This window comes from Xenopus laevis, chromosome 7L, assembly GCF_017654675.1.
Source record: "Xenopus laevis strain J_2021 chromosome 7L, Xenopus_laevis_v10.1, whole genome shotgun sequence".
Lineage (NCBI taxonomy): Eukaryota > Metazoa > Chordata > Amphibia > Anura > Pipidae > Xenopus > Xenopus laevis.
This window is the reverse complement of record NC_054383.1, coordinates 58,406,517-58,424,238: the sequence shown is the minus strand read 5'-3', so window position 1 is coordinate 58,424,238 and position 17,722 is coordinate 58,406,517. Positions and strand designations below refer to the sequence as shown.

Sequence of the window (17,722 nt, the reverse complement as noted above, 5' to 3'; positions counted from 1 at the left end):
ATTTACTGCAGCTGTGCTGTTGAACGTCTTAATAACCACATCATAAAAACCAATCACATTTATCTAACACTAGCTTTCCTTTATAAAGCCATGTTAATTCCTGCTCATAATGTCATTTTCCAGAATACAATTTTTAATGTGACCCCTTAACAAGCCTTAAACTAACTTGTCAAATTTTCTTGATAATTACCAGACTGTGATTGTAATCCATTTTTAAATACTGAAATTACACCAGCTTTCCTCCAATCTGTATGTATTATACCAGATAAGAGCCTGTCTGAGAAAATGAGAAATATAGGCCGGTCTAAAACTGAAGCCATGGGTGAATTCCATCTGGCCCTGGTGCCTTGTTCATTTTAAATAAAACCTTTATGCATCATATCCTGTGTCAACCATTTACTAGATTGTGCTGAGCCATCCGCACCATTATGTGGTGGATCTTAAAATTCTGACTATTTAGTTCAAGTATATACTATAAAATTGGGGAGTTGGTCTTAGTCTCTGCTAAATCCATTCCTTATGTTCTATCTTTCCCTTCTTGATTACTGTTTTACATTTATTATAGTGTTGATATTAATTAAATGCAGCTTTTTATCCCCTCTGACTTGTGGTTTTTAAATGCCTTCCTCTTCTTGCCTATTAACTTCACAACTTCAGAAGTAAGCAACATAGATTAGTCCTTACCCATCTTGCATTTAAGGAAATAAAATTAGAATGGTAATTATTTAATATTTTAAATGACAATCATTTGTTTTGTGTTTTTAACAGAAAACCTAATGTCCCATCTATGTTGTTACAAAATCTTGCTTTTCTAAAATTGACTTTTTTTGTTGACCCAACGTATTTTTTCTTTTTGCAGGAAACATTAAATGAGATAATGTTTGGCTTACTATTACCCAGGAGTTCAACTACTTTTGCACATTTGCTATATTTTCTGAGTAGTTAGAGACCACTGGATATAATTGTCATGTATGAAGTGTATAAGCTTGTTCCCATTAACTGTGTTAGCAGTGGTGTTGCTTTGTTCAATATCTGGGTTGTTAGAATCCCCCATTATCATTACTTGCCCCAAACTAAATGCTCTTTGCCAAATACTTCAGCCCCCACCATCACGTCTTCTTTTATATTGGCTTTTAGATCCTGCTTAAAGTTTTAACGTTCATGTCTTTGGTCTTTGTCTAGCACAGGGGTCGGCAACCCGCGGCTCCGGAGCCTCATGTCGCTCTTCATCCTGCTTGCTGCGGCTTTGCCTGTCATGTCGTCTATTCAGCCCTCATACCTGCTGGCAGCTTCTTGAATGTGAGACCGCGGTTAGCTTAACATGGTCGCACACTCAGGAAGCCGCCAGCAGGTGCGAGGGCTTTATAGACGTCCCAGGAGTGACCGGCAAGACCGTGCCGTAGCAAGATTTTACTATATTACTTGGTACATTTCTCAGTAGGATCTGTACAATATTAGCAACTGTTGTATCAATTATAACAGCTGCCTTTAATAAAACTCATGGATTCTGCTCAGACAGCAGGGTCAAAGATAAGAAATGTATCAACTAATTGTTGAACTAGACGCGTGTCTTTTTCCCTAACTTACTATGTGTCGATATAGCACAGTTTACAGAGTCAGTGACACCCCCTCCCCTCAGAGCTGCTTCAGAAGGACATAAGAGGGTGAAAATGTTAAACTTTAAACATGAATATTGGAAAAACAGTCGCAAATAGAGAGTTAGTGAGGAAAAATTCTTTATTTCTGGAAATCTATCTGAAACTTGAAAATTGTTGAAAGGTGAACAACCCCTTTAACAAACACCCCTCTTCCTTTTCTATTTGCCCTGTCCCTCTAATAATATAGGCATCTGTGTTTACTGCCCAATCGTGTGACTTGTATAGCTATGTTTCTGCAATGCCCCTTACGCCATCTCTCCTCCAGCAGACTTCCTTCTCCTGTCCATTCTCTACCACAAAGGCGCTACACCATCATTAATGGCCATCCATGGCAAAGAGCCTGCAGCAAATTGAATAATTAGCTCAGTTCTCCAGAAACCCAAAGCCTTCCTCTCTACACCAATCTCTCAGCCATGCGTTAATCACCCTTAGTTCCTGCTGCCTTCGTAACATTCACGTGGCAAGTTAATATCTATGAAATAATTACCTTGGAAGTCTTCGCTCTCAGCTTTTTGCCCTCACATTTTTAAAATCATTCTTGAGGACTCCCCACTTCTAACTTTGTCATTGGTACCAATTCGTACCAAGACTGGTGAGTTTTCCCCAGCACCTCCCAATAACCTGTCACTCCTTCACCACATACTGAACCCTAGCAACAGACAGTTCAGCATATATGGTCCAATAGAGTACACTGTGCACCTTTCTTATAACTGAATCCCCTATAACCTTAACATGATTTTCCTTCCAATTACTCCTCCTCCCCACCTGTATTGGAGGAGCTGCCCCTCGTGTTTTTTTTTTGAGAACATGCATACATGCTACCTCAGAGCTGTCCACCCTAGCATCTTTACCCAAAATGGCAGACCTGTTGTTTTGTGTTTTTAGCCCCACTTCCCTCTCTCACATTCTCACTTGTGAATGTCCCTTGGAACTGCTGCTCTAAGATCACATACCTGCAACAAGATACACAATGTGTGACAAGGTCAAATGTAATAAAACTCATCCTTACACTGGGTACTTACTCCCAAGTGCAATTTCTTGTATATCCACGTTTTTGTTTCTAACACCTACAAACACTAATTCATATATGCAGCTCACATAATTGCTGTGCATTGTAACATATTGAGGATTCAAACTAAAGTCTGGTGAGCATTTATCTGACTCAGGCAGAGGGAAACAGAAACAAAACAGACAAAATAAGTGTAATAAACCTATCCACCCGCTTACCCCACAGTCTTATCAGACAAGCTGTAGCATGTGGAGCGCTATAGCACTGTGTTCAGTTTCTTCCTGACTTCACCTTAGCACATAGAGAGAAAAAAAATGTTTACTTCATTCAGCCAGGTAACACTCAGGAAAAAAACATTAGTTAGTTACTTTGACTTACTCCTAGCTCTCCGGCTTTAGCTCCTGACCCTGGCAGCTCAACTTTTGCATCTACTTAAAGGACCGGTAACATCAAAAAAAAAATTTCAAAAATTTGTTCGTATTCAACGAAAAAATAACACCAAGACAAATTAAAGTTTAAAATAGCAAAGCCTTTATTAAGAAATAACTTACATAAACTCCACTTCCTGTCCTTCTCAGAAAAGGCGACCATCCATTCTGCGGCGCTTGACTTCTCCTCCCTGGCTATTCACTGACAACGTGTCCTCTGCAGCCATCTCATTCTCCAGTTCTTCTTCATCCTCCCAGGAGCAGCAGTAGGAATGCAATGTCGGCGGGCTCCCCATTGGATTCACGAGGGGTGCAGGAAAGTAGAGGAGGGCAGTGCGTCCATTCCTGCCTTGAAGAACCGGTCCCGATACCTACTCCTCCTCCTGCGCTGCTGCTGCCGCAGGGTGTGTGTTCAGCGTGGTATATAAGCATGGAGTCCAGAAGCGGCCAGGAGGGGGGCCACGTGAAGGGGCATGGAGCACTGAGCAGCTAACTCTGGGTTCGTCGCAACAGAGCCACCCTGTCGGTTATGTGCAGGTCCGGGAAGAAAGGGATGTTCCTGGCCCAGTCCACAGCGTTGAACAGTAACCGGCAGCCAGCTCGCAGATGTTCTCAATGCCCGTGATGTTGTTGGGCTGCATACATTCGCTTCCATAGCGGGACATGGGGTAGGGCTCGGCCCGCAGCAGCAGAGAGATGTATCCGGACAGGTAGCAGTGGCCATTCAAGGGGTCGCCTTTTGTGAGAGCGTATTAGCCTGCGTTCGGCTGGGTCGGAGGCATCCTACCTCGCTGTACCGCTGAAAAAAGCAAAGAGATAGAAGAGGAAATGTCGGCCGGTTACTGTTCAGCGCTGTGGATTGGGCCGGGAACATCCCTTTCTTCCCGGACCTGCACATAACCAACCAGGTGGAGCGCAGGAGGAGGAGTAGGTATCGGCACCGGTTCTTCAAGGCAGGAATGGACACACTGCCCTCCTTTACTTTCCTGCACCCCTTGAGAATCCAATGGGGAGCCCGCAGACATTGCATTCCTACTGCTGCTCCTGGGAGGATGAAGAAGAGCTGGAGAATGAGATGGCTGCAGAGGACACGCTGTCAGTGAATAGCCAGGGAGGAGAAGTCAAGCGCCGCAGAATGGATGGTCACCTTTTCGCCGTTTCTGAAGAGGACAGGAAGTGGAGTTTATGTAAGTTATTTCTTAAAGGCTTTGCTATTTTAAACATTAATTTGTCTTGGTGTTATTTTTTCGTTGTATACCAATGAATTTTTGAAAACATTTTTTTGATGTTACTGGTCCTTTAAACAGAATGTTATTCTTTCTCAAATCAATGTGATAGAAAGGAGGTAATTGCAGGAAGTCCACGGCAGCAAGCTGAGTCTGCAAGTGTATCTTTATTGGGGTAGTGAACAGCACACTACATGTTTCGGGCAAGGCCCTTTATCAAGTGTGCATGAACAGTGCAAAAGGGAACATTTAAACAAACAATGACCTTTCACCTTAAGGGTTGCATTGTGGGTGCAGACCCTATTAATCAATTAAGTATTCACATAAGCAACAGGTGAAACAATATAGTTAGAGTTCATCGTGTCCAGGTGTGGTAGTGAAGTCCAAATTGAACCACTGGTGTAGGAACATCCTTGTGCTGAAGAAAAAAGGTCAATAAATCCATCTAAGTCCAAAAAATCTTTGAATGTCACTTCGGACAGACCATTACTGCATTAGTCTGGCCTGTGCCTGATAGGAAACTGCCAAAAAAAGGCCTATCCGGGCTTTAGCTTCAGAAACAGAGTAGCATAGGTAATACAAAGATTAACCTATTCACATTAGTAACCATGTTACTGCGACATGGTTATATACTATAGAAAGTAACATATTAGAGCCCTTAATCTTTTACAATCAAACGTTACGTTAATGCAACAGTAGTAATGTATCCACAGCATTGTAATTTTTATATTAATAATGATACAATAAGCCAGCTTTTAACATTAGTCTCCTGTAATGGTAACTCACCACAATGCTTATACGGCAGGAGATCCGTTAAACCGGCCACTAACTGGCTGTCAGAATAATCTGTGAAGAAAGTAAATTGTGAATTAGCACTAAGGTAAACAATAATAAACAAGTTATAAGAAACAAGCCAAGTTGAGCTGTTCATTCATTCCTTTGGGGTACGTGCTATCTAATCGATTAATCCAACGGGACTCTCTTTGGAGTAGCAGATTATTTCTATCACCCCCTTTGGACATTTTAGGAACAACTTCCAATACTTTCCACTTTAGTTGGCAGACGTTGTGCCTTGCCTCAGAAAAATGTCTGGATACAGAAGTGTCTGTATATGTGTTTGCTTTAAAATTGCGAATTGCATTTTTATGCTCTTTGATTCTGGTATTAACTGATCTTATAGTCTTACCTACGTATAACTTCCCAAGGGAAGCTTACCCTCAGCGCCAAAAGAACAGTGGCACCAGCAACAAGAGGTAAATGACTTGGTGGTTAACCTGTCCTCTGTTGCTTTAAATAATAACGAATTGCGTGTGTTAAACAAAGGTTTAGGTTTTGTACCCTGTTATAATACTGACCTTTTTGATTGGGAAATTGAATTTTTCAAGTTTATACGCACTGCTAAACTTAAAATGTGTTTTTCTGATTCCAAGCCTTCAATCAGACCTGCGGGTCTAAAAAAGAAAAGTAATTTTATTCCCGATATATCAAGCGATGCACTGAATTTCTTTGTACAGGCAGTTACTGAAGAGGTTAAAAACAATTGGGAGCGTCCATTAGGGGGAAAACACACGAATTTGTCCTTGAATGAAAGAAAGGCGCTCTCCACCCTGAAAAATAATAATGATATTATTATTAAAAAAGCCGATAAGGGAGGGGCAGTGGTAATCATGGACAAGGCCAATTACCTGCTAGAAATTAAACGCCAGTTGGAGACCCCGGGCCACTACTGCCCTATAGATGCAGACCCCACAGACAAACTTAAAAAGCTGATTGATTTAATGGTTTCTGATGCCCACGATACCGGTATTATAGATAAAACCACTAAAGAATACCTCTGTACTGATTTCCCAAGGATCCCTACGCTATATATCCTGCCAAAAATACACAAGACACTTACCAACCCTCCAGGGAGACCAATAGTGTCGGGTATAGGGTCAGTATTAGAACCCCTTTCCAAGTATGTGGACTACCATCTTCAGAAACTTGTCTTGAATATCCCTACTTGCCTTAAAGACACAACAGACTTGTTGATTAAACTTAATCAAATTACAACCATACAACCGGGGACTCTACTTTGTAGTATAGATGTTCAAAGTCTCTTCACCTCCATTCCCCAGGACGAGGGTATTAGGTGTATAGAAGATGCACTATTAGAGACCAACATCCCAAATGCTTTGGTTTATTTCCTTTTAGATTGCCTAGAAATAGTCCTTAAAAAAACCTATTTTAAACATGAAGACGTTTTTTACTGGCAAAAACAAGGGACCTCAATGGGTTCAGCGGTCGCCCCTTCGTTCGCCAATTTGTTTGTATATAAATTAGAAAAAGCATTTTTTCTTAGAGAACCTTACTTAGTTTATATCAAACACTATTATAGGTATGTGGACGATATACTTATCTTATGGGAAGGTCCAGCTAACCTATTTGAAGAAATGGTGAACGAGGCAAATAGATCACATTCTACTCTCAAATTTACAATGGAATCTTCACAGCATGAGATTAATTTCCTGGACATTAATATTAAAATTGCCGAAAACAAAATTTATACTAACCTGTACCGTAAAACAATGGATAGGAACAACCTCCTACATAGGAAAAGTTTCCACAACCCAAAAACCCTTAATGCTATCCCAAAGGGCAGTACATACGAGCCAGGAAAATCGCATCTACTGAAACTGCATTCAATCAAGCCTCCAAGGAGCTGACTAAACGATTTGTAAATAGAGGATACCCTGCAGGTCACCTCTCTAAAGTACAGCAAGAGGTCCAGAAACTGACACGTCAGGACCTACTCAGTCCTAAACAACAAAAAACAAGAGACACAGACAGATTGACCTTTGTTAGTAAATATGACAAACGTAGTAGATCCATTGAAAATGTGATTAAAAGGTACTGGCCAATACTACAGCATGATCCCAAATATGGTCCAATTTTCTCTATACCACCTCGTTTTGCATATAAAAGGGGAAAAACTATACGCGATATACTCTGCCAGAATACCGCCCCGAAAAACGAGGATAAAGTGTTTAAAGGTACACCAAAGATAGGTACCTTTCCTTGCTTGAGCTGTATTTGCTGTAATTCTATTATAAAAGGTGCACACATTAATCATCCCGCAACAGGCAAAGAAATTAAACTGTCCACATATGCCACTTGTTCAACAAACTATGTTGTTTACGTGTTAAAATGTCCATGTGGGAAGTTATACGTAGGTAAGACTATAAGATCAGTTAATACCAGAATCAAAGAGCATAAAAATGCAATTCGCAATTTTAAAGCAAACACATATACAGACACTTCTGTATCCAGACATTTTTCTGAGGCAAGGCACAACGTCTGCCAACTAAAGTGGAAAGTATTGGAAGTTGTTCCTAAAATGTCCAAAGGGGGTGATAGAAATAATCTGCTACTCCAAAGAGAGTCCCGTTGGATTAATCGATTAGATAGCACGTACCCCAAAGGAATGAATGAACAGCTCAACTTGGCTTGTTTCTTATAACTTGTTTCTTATAACTTGTTTATTATTGTTTACCTTAGTGCTAATTCACAATTTACTTTCTTCACAGATTATTCTGACAGCCAGTTAGTGGCCGGTTTAACGGATCTCCTGCCGTATAAGCATTGTGGTGAGTTACCATTACAGGAGACTAATGTTAAAAGCTGGCTTATTGTATCATTATTAATATACAATTACAATGCTGTGGATACATTACTACTGTTGCATTAATGTAACGTTTGATTGTAAAAGATTAAGGGCTCTAATATGTTACTTTCTATAGTATATAACCATGTCGCAGTAACATGGTTACTAATGTGAATAGGTTAATCTTTGTATTACCTATGCTACTCTGTTTCTGAAGCTAAAGCCCGGATAGGCCTTTTTTTGGCAGTTTCCTATCAGGCACAGGCCAGACTAATGCAGTAATGGTCTGTCCGAAGTGACATTCAAAGATTTTTTGGACTTAGATGGATTTATTGACCTTTTTTCTTCAGCACAAGGATGTTCCTACACCAGTGGTTCAATTTGGACTTCACTACCACACCTGGACACGATGAACTCTAACTATATTGTTTCACCTGTTGCTTATGTGAATACTTAATTGATTAATAGGGTCTGCACCCACAATGCAACCCTTAAGGTGAAAGGTCATTGTTTGTTTAAATGTTCCCTTTTGCACTGTTCATGCACACTTGATAAAGGGCCTTGCCCGAAACATGTAGTGTGCTGTTCACTACCCCAATAAAGATACACTTGCAGACTCAGCTTGCTGCCGTGGACTTCCTGCAATTACCTCCTTTCTATCACATTGATCTATTAGGGTATCACCACAGGATACCCTGCAGGAGTACCACCAACACATCATACAACTTGCCAGAGTTCAGCCCTGCTACTTTTTGTATTCTTTCTCAAATCGCCCTCTTGTTCGTATGCAACATATGTATATCATAATGTAATATAAAGATAAGTGCCAAAATATAAATATAACATGGTGTGACATTATTTAGGTAGGCAGTAGCCATAAAGAAGGATGACCATGACAAAACAATAGGATACCTCTGATATCTAAAAACCATGTTGATGGATGTAAACATGAAATGATGCTCAGTGTGATTTTCGAGGAAACCCCTTTCTTTGCTTATCTTTGAGTGTTTTTTACTGCTTAATTTACATTATAAGTGTCATCAGTGTAGCTGCAAACGCTGTCTTGATTATAGTAGATAAACCTTGGCTAGCAATGAGATCTAACGAGCTCTAACACTGAGCCGTACTTTTTGTGGCAGGGAGTGATCTCAGGTTTATCCATACCTTGAGAAACCATAGACTCTCTTTTACCACTAACATAACAGCAGAGCTGTGAAGTTGGAAGCAATTTTGGGTAAATTGGTAAGTTTCTCGCTGGTGGGTAATTTTATTATTTTTGTTTTCAATGTTGTCAGCCAGCAGATAGAAAAAGACTGCATTGGCTGACAATATTGAAAACAAAAATAATAAAAAATACCCACCAGTGAGAAACGTACCTATTTACTACAAAATGATATGGAAGCCTGGATGACTGAATCACTCAGTCAACTATGTTTAACTTTATTGCATTAAGACAGAAAACATACTTGCATACTTATACTTGCCAATGGTTTGAAGCATCAGTATATACACACTGCACAGCGACTGTTACATGTTGAGTGGGAGTAAAATTCAGTGTTAGAAGATTCCCCAGTGTACCCCCCTGACTTGGATGGATTCTTTTTTCAACCTAACCTTGGTCACTACTACCCTGCCTTTGAGTACAGGTTACTAGTGACCAGGGTCATGCTGCCATTAGTATACAGTATGTTGGCTTACCAAGTGTTCTGAATTATTATTTTCCTTGTTTTTCCCCTAGCAGTAGCACAGATGGGTCTTTAGGAAATTTACTGTGCAGTAGTTTTACAGAAGATACACCACTGAGTCCCAAAAGTTAGATTCAACTCCCACAGGAGCATGGGGCCTTCTTTCACACAGCTCCTGAAGAAGTGTGGGTCGATCTCCAGGTAGATTTTGTGCATTATGAAAGGGTCTAAATGGATCCTGTGGATTACTTTTTTGAGGTTTCCTAATGCAGGTGCTTGCATTTTTTGTGGTCAGGTTTCATTGTGACCATTGTTTGGTGGAGATTGTCGCATTTAAGTCTCTTTGCCACATGAGCAATTCATTATGTTTCTTATATATTATGTTTCTTATTGTTAGGGATGAGTTCGTTAAGCATTTTTGTATACTAGGCTGAATATTACAGGTGCTGCTGGAGCAAAAATAGCATATTATGTTTGCAGTTCTGGCTGATGTACAAAGTGTATAAACTGCCCCAAATGTTTTTCAAGGGAGTAGGTTGACATTTATGCAAAATATTAGTTAAGGTAAGTGGTTTTCATATGGGGTCAATTGGTGATTCTCGCTGGCCAATATTAATTTGTAATATTTTGGGCCAGAAGACCACCATTATCTTTATGTTGATTATTTGCTTTGGTATCAGGGGGGTAATTAGATTTTTCTGCACTTTAATTCTGCAGTATGCCAAATTCTTCCAACAAAGAAGGCATACTCTCTATATACTCTATATGCTAAGCAATATAGACTCTTTCCAACTAATTATAGTGTCCTTATCTGTTAGTGTTTTCCCAAGTTCCCGTTTACCTTTGTGTGTTTATTTCCATGGTAACCTGTTGAAATAGGCTAGTAAATCAGTATTAGGGGGCTAAACCAGGATCTGTGGAATTTAGCCCTTCTGTTGCTAGATCATTGTGTTTTTAGCACATATAGTTGTTTACAACCTGCATTTATATAAACCATATGGAATATGCACTCTAGCAGAAAGTTGTGTGGATACAGGTTGTGAGGAGCATATTCTGAAGGTATGTATCTAGGTTTAATTTATTTGATATTTATTATTCCTCAGGGAATATTTTCTTCATTGGATCTTGGTGCAGATGAAGATATGGAGATTAAGCAAATGCAACTTTTGAAAGGAAATAAAATGGGTGAGTAGGCAACTTACATATGAGTAGAAAGAACCTGTGAGAAAATTAAGTTGTCAGTTTTATTTTATGGATAACTGTCTCGCCTAATTGTTCAGGCAAAATCCCACTGAAAATGCCAGATCGAATTAAAAATAAACCTTTACAACTTGGCCTGGCCACGTCTGCAGCCAAATGTGTTGAAAAGTCTGGGGCTATAACCAGCAGCACTGCAAAGGTGACAGAGTTTATGCAAAGATCTGAAGAAACCTCATCATCTAAAGTGTGCTCTAAAGATATTTCAGGGAAAAATGATTCAAGCAACTCTGATAGTGACAACAGCGAGGATGAGTTGTAAGTTAAAAAAAAAAAAAACCTAATTGTCTGTATGAAATTGGCACATATAGTCCAATTTGCACTTTCTTCCACTTTGCACAGCATTGCCAAGACTATGGAAAGAAGTGCGGGAAAAAGGAAAGAGCAAGGAGAAGAAGATAAAGCAGATTTTGAAGTAGTTGCTATAGAACGTACAGGTAAGTTGTCTTCATCAAGACTAGCTTTTAAAAGTATTGGCTTCTATACAGTGGGTCGTTTATGATCAGGTGCAGTGGTAAGTGGGAAAAAAATTTGAGCAAAACTGCATCTATCCAAATCATATTCACAAATATATTGGTGGTAATACATGCTTTGATTCTTACATTTTTTTTTGCCAAAATGCCAGTTTTATTTGTCTTGTTTATTAGGTGCAAGGGGGCAAAGCACAGTGTGCACAGGCACAAGGAAGCCCTGTTATTAAACATGTGCTAACGAATAGCATTTTATGTCACTGCAATTTATGTAAATAACCAATGCAGACTCAAATTTGTGTCCATGTTGAAAAACAGCACACTACGGGGGGCGTGGCATGGCAGCCTAAGAGAGCAGGCAGAGCTCAGTCTAAAAACCACCCTAACATCCTGATATCCTCAACTGGGGCTATATCACCTGTGATATTATCGGTATAACCGAGCTGAACTACCGGGCACAAATGGGAGGTAACAGAATTGAAATCGCACAAAAACTTAGTGCGTACGCCAGGGAGCAGAGCTCTGGTCTTGGATTAAGGTTCTTTGATGTTGATGGCAGTGTGACTTTATGACAACTCACCTTCCCCTCCCTCTCACTGACTTGACAATGACTATTCACAAAATTGATTTGTTAAATAAATGGAAGCATAAACTTGGCAATTTTAAATGTAAATAAATTTTACTTGTTTGTTGAAAAAGAAAATTAAAAAAATTTGACAATAACACTGCAGTACTAGGTAAAAAATATGGCATGTTGCACTTGGTTTCGTAATGAGATCTGTATTATTGCTCTTCCCATTGCAGCTCTTTTCCTGATCATTTTAGCTATTAAACCCCAGCTGCCCTAAGGTATAGAAGCATATTGACCCACATTCTGTATGTTCACATTGGTCCTTACCACCTTTTGTATTTGTAAAGTGCTAGTTATGGGCCACCAGTTGAGTTGAACTTTAAAACATTTTATCACATACACACAATATTGACAAAATTCTACTTTATTCAGCAAAATATTCAAGAGGCAGAATTGTTTTAAAAAAAACTGACAAGAGGAAGTGACCCCCCCCCCATCCTTCTCTTCCCCCCATTAACTCCTTTGTTGGTTTTCCCTCACTCATACTAAAAACTAGCTAGCTACAGCATGCTTTACGGGTGTCTATCTAGTGGCTGGTCTATAAGTATGCTTCAGCGCTCATAGGTCCACCTCATACACCAAGGGTGCAATGGTGGGCAAAAACTTGTGTCAGCAGCCATATTGGTTGGACCCAAAGCCAACATATCCCATGCAATCCTAGTGGGTACAGGAAGTTCCTGTCACACTTGCCGTTTTTTTCTTCTCTCTTGCGACTTCGCATCACCAAATCAGTGCATCAACCTCCCCTACAGGATAAGAACCCGGTTCCAGGGTACATTAGTTGCACTTTACATTAGGTGTCATTTGCACAATTACTCTACGTTTTTCTGATATCCTTACCTTTTTCTAATATGGCAGCTGAGCAAGCCAAATCCCCCAGCCAATTGGAGGAAACGTTAGTTTTTCCGTGATGTGAGCAATAAGAAAAAAGTGCGTTCAGCACAAGCCCTACGGTTTAGGACTGCCTACCTCTCTTGTTCGTTTGGACGATTTTTTTCCCAGCAAACACCCCATTATATAGTTTTGTGAAAATGGGAATAATGTATTTAGCATATCTTTTAAACAGCTCCATTGGTAGCATATTTTGCTTTAACCAACTCATGCTTCTTTACCTGGTAATTAAGCAGTATGACCATATCTTTGGTCAGATATTCGTGTATCAGTCCCTTCAAAACCTGTGACTTTGTGCTATGTAGTTCAGAGAAGGGTGGTTCACCTTTAAGTTAACTTTTGGTATATTATAGAATGGTTAATTCTAAGAAACTTTTCAATTGGTCTTCATTGTTTTTTATAGTTTCTGAATAAATAATTCAGAAACTATAAAAAACAATGAAGACCAATCTGCTTTTCTGCCTTCTGCTTTTGACTCTTTAAAGCTTTCAAATGGGGTCACTGACTCCATCTAAAAACAAATGCTCTACAAATTGATGGTTATTGCTACTTTTTATTACTCATCTTTCTATTCAGACCCTCCCCTATTCATTTTCCACTCCCTTATTCTAACCAATGCATAATTGCTAGGGTAATTTAGAGCCTAGCAACTAGACTGTTGAAACTGCAAGCTGGTGAGCTGCTGAATAAAAAGCTAAATAATTCAAAAAACACTAATAATAAAAGATTAGCTATGTGACTTTACAGCCATAATTGCAGGGCTTTCTCGGATTCAATTTAAGATGGTAGGACTTTGCAATCTGCCATTTTTCTAGAATTGTTCTGTAGCCTTGCCCTCTGCTTTTTCAAAAAACCCAAGGATTTGAATATTACTGGGCCTTAGTCCATTCACTAAGTCCTATAACTCATATAAGCTATCTGCTTTTCTACCTCGCAGTTGGTTAATTTGTGGTGTTCTGTAGCTTCCCTACTCCTGTTTCAGCTTTTCCCATTCTCTTCCAAAATTTCTGTGCATCATGCTTTTTATATAAATATAATTTATTTTTATTTCATAATTTTACTGACTAATGCAAAGTGGTTATTTAAAACAATACAGGGGTTTTCTGTTGGTTCCTCTGTTGGGAGAGGTTGTACGAAGGGCCGCTCCTGCCAAGATTTTAACATGGAAATTCAGCTCAGCTCTGCTAGTGCAGTGAGCACAATATCGCTCACTATACTAGTGATGCGCCCCCCCAACACTAAAAATTGAATCCATGGGGGGGAGGCATCAGCCCCTGAAACGCCGCTGGTTGTGCTGGAAGAGTGTGTGATTAGGGGGAAGGGACTACTTCCTGGCAATTTTGTCAGCTGCCATTCTCACTAATTGTGTCAACTTTTTTGCTGCTGTTGTTCCTGGACCTGAAATATGTGGTTTTTATTAGTGCTGTTTTGGATCTGGTAGTCAGTATGCCTTTCTGATCTCTTGCCAGTATTTCTGTGAATGCATGTAGCTGAGAGGGCTTATTGTTCCATTACTTGTTACTCCATATACATGTCTCTGCAAACACTAACTAAACTCATTGACTAGTGATTCATAGTAACATCACTTAAGGTGACGAAAGAAAGAAATTAGTTATTGTTTTGCCAGTTTCAAGCATTATCTGCAACAGTTGTTGCTGTATCTGTTTCTTAGCTTTCATGTAAGCACAGGCCTGTGCGCAGACACACAGAGAATTTTATCAATGTCCTGTAACAAACTTTACAAGATTAGCTAGTTACTTCAATCCATCACACATCCCACTGAGGCAGAATTGTGTTAGTTGGTTTTCTATGAGTCTCAGTATACATTGTGCTAATCTTTCACTTGAGCCTTTAATGTGTAATATTAATTAATTGATTGTCTAGGGGGGGATGCCTGCAGCCTCCGTGTGCGTTTGACCTTTGCTTCTTCTTCTAGTCCGTAACTTGACAAGGACATAATGTTTCAACCCCATGGTGTCACCTTGTCACACCGTGAAATTGTAATATTTAAACCAGTTTCTAGCAGAGCTTCAGTGCCTGTTGTAGGTCTATATTTCATAGTTCTTGGATGTGTTTTTCTATAGTATTTCTTACATAGTTACATACTGTAGTTAAATTGGGTTGAAAAAAGGCCATCAAGTCCAACCCCTCCAAATAAAGACAGCATCCATACATACACCCCTCCACACCCTCACATAAATTATATATATATATATATATATATATATATATATATATATATATATATATATATATATATATACCCATACCTATACTAACTATAGAATTTATGTCTGTCCAAGAAATCATCCAAGCCACTCTTAAAAGCATTTACAGAATCAGCCATTAAAACATGACCCGGCAGTTTTCTGTAATACTTATTATCTACAACAACCCTTAGATCCTTCAGCGTTTAGGAAATTCTCAACACGCTGCCATTTAGTGTGTAACTTGCATTTATATTATTTTTGCTATGGTGCATAACCTTGCATTTATCAACATTAAACCTAATTTTCCATTTTGCTGCCCAGTTGCAAAGTGGCAGCATCCTGCATAGAACCTATAGTTCTGCACCATTTTGTATCAGCAGCAAAAATAGAAACCGTACTTTCAATGCCCTCCTCCAGGTCATTTAAAGTTAAAAAGCAAAGGACATGTCGAACCCTGGCACCAGGAAGACTGCAAACTGTTTGTAGCAATCCGGACGACAGATTATCCTATCCACTTTCCTTATAATCGAATCCACACAACCATCTGCTTAGGCCTGACTGCTCTCCTAACCACCACTTCTAGGGAAACTGGTCTCCCGGCCACATCTAGAAATTGCCAATCCAGAATTCACACTCCCATCTTCTTCACACAATCTGGCGAGCCTGTTGGGATGTATAAACCCTGGAGCAGCCTCCCTTTTGCCCACAATAGATTTTCTAACTGTCATCCAGCTAAATACCTCATCATTCTGCTGCTGTTCTATTCCCCCCAAACTATCTAACGCAGCTAGGCCCTGCTCAGTGAGCAAGAGACTCCATTCACGATTGTCAGCTGTGGACAGCAGTGTTGCAATTTGCTGCTGTTGTGTTCTAACATGAGCCTCTAAAATGGCAATTTTAGGAGCAAACACTTAAGAGCAACTAACCACTAGAGCAAACTCCACTGGAGTCCCATGGGTTCTATTTATACAATCTGTTCAGGTGCACTAAAACCCCACCCACCTAAAACTAACTGTAAGTTAAGTAAAAGCAGGTTGTAGCAAACTTGCTGTAAGCACAATAGCACACCAAACTTTGCTGTTCAACACCCAAGACAGAAAAAAACAAAAAATAAACCAACGTACTTAAATATACAAACCTTACTTTTAAATAACAGTTAATAATAAATATTTTTCATTTTGTGTTGATTTGTCTGCTTTTAGTTGCTTTTTCCAGTAAGCAGCCTGTTAGTAAGCCTGTTTCTGCCTGGATTGACCCTTGCCTGTCTGACTTTACTTTAACTCTTCTTGAATTGACCTTGCCCATTTGAATTTCCTTGAACTCTGCTAGACCGACCCCTGCCTGTGAATTGACCATGTGTGTGTGATCTGCCTGGGTTTATCATTTCTCCCTTACTGCAGCGCTATTGTATAGCCAATACTCCAGTCTGCTGGCGTTTCTTCTTGTCTTCCTACCCACTATGATCTGGCCCATTTGCTCGCTCAGAACTCTCGTCTTACTCCTCTCACGCTAAGTCCTGGAGTCTGAGCTCCTGAGGGCTCCTTTCCAAAGACGGCTGACAAAGGTACAAAAGTGAGCAGAGACCAGGAGTTTGACGTTCGTTTTGGGTAAAGGAAGCTAATCTTGGCATTATTGGAGAATGAGTGCACTCCCATGAGACCTGATTCTCATTTTGTGATTATGTATCACTTTGATTCCCATTGTAATCTTTTTATCTCTTCTGTTTTATTTTAAGTTAAACGATCTCGTGTGGTGGGCCCAGATGGCCTTGCTCTTGGAACAGTTATTGCTACATCTAAGAAATCAACAAGAGATCTAATTGATGGTTCCTTCAATAGGTTAGTAGTTTTGTCATCCTTGAATTTGTAAGTGCAATTAAATAAGTACACAATTTTAAGTATTACACTGTCCTTTCATCCAAAAAGACGTAATTTTAATGATGATGAGGATGAACTCCCGGATTGGTTTGTGTCAGAAGAGAGGAAGCACAGGATTGTTCAAGTTCCTGTTGATCGACATATGATGGAAGACTATCGAAAGCGTCAACGAGAACTAAATGCTCGTCCCATTAAAAAAGTAGCTGAAGCAAAAGCAAGAAAAAAGAGAAGGGTGAGTACATCACTGACCATTATAGCACAAAATACTATATGCCTATCTTTAGTTTAACACATTGGTAGTAATTTATGAACACTGGGCAAATAAGCACCTAGGCAGTAACCCATAGCAACCAATCAGATGTTTGCTTTTGCTGTTCTACCTGAAGCTGGCTATAGCTTAGTTGTTATGGGTTACTGCCCAGGTGCAAATTACCCCAATGTGTTGACAAATTAAACATAGCCATTGTTTTCTCTATAGCTACATGCTTGTATTCAGCATTCTAGTTCAAGTGATTAAACTCATTGTGCACTCCAGCTATGAACCATCAGTTTGGGTTTAGTTTTATGTTGTTTTCAAACACCGTCAATGAATATCTCATAAAAAAATATATAAAGTCTATGGGAAGGGGTTGGTAGTATATAGCATTCTAGGTAGACTCATCAGCATGTCTCTGGGTATTTCATCCTATTTTGTAATTCCCCCTGTGAGAATGTTTTGCTGTTTCCATTTTTGACAA

General features: G+C 39.6%; 1 protein-coding gene and 1 long non-coding RNA gene across 3 annotated transcripts in view; one reads left to right on the top strand and one right to left on the bottom strand.

The window, feature by feature from the left end:
- ftsj3.L (FtsJ RNA methyltransferase homolog 3 L homeolog) overlaps positions 1-17,722 on the top strand; it is a 97,068-nt gene that overhangs the window by 62,319 nt on the left and 17,027 nt on the right. For both annotated transcript variants that reach the window (XM_018225548.2, XM_041568993.1), the window contains 5 exons: positions 10,753-10,834; positions 10,930-11,164; positions 11,249-11,343; positions 16,844-16,946; positions 17,034-17,217. In XM_018225548.2, the coding sequence (XP_018081037.1) occupies positions 10,753-10,834; positions 10,930-11,164; positions 11,249-11,343; positions 16,844-16,946; positions 17,034-17,217 (699 nt within the window). The remainder of the gene's footprint in view (positions 1-10,752; positions 10,835-10,929; positions 11,165-11,248; positions 11,344-16,843; positions 16,947-17,033; positions 17,218-17,722) is intronic.
- LOC121395442 lies at positions 4,470-6,532 on the bottom strand. Its single transcript, XR_005962492.1, has 2 exons — positions 5,108-6,532; positions 4,470-4,733 (listed from the first exon to the last, which is right to left on the bottom strand). It is a non-coding gene; the product is annotated as an uncharacterized LOC121395442 (long non-coding RNA).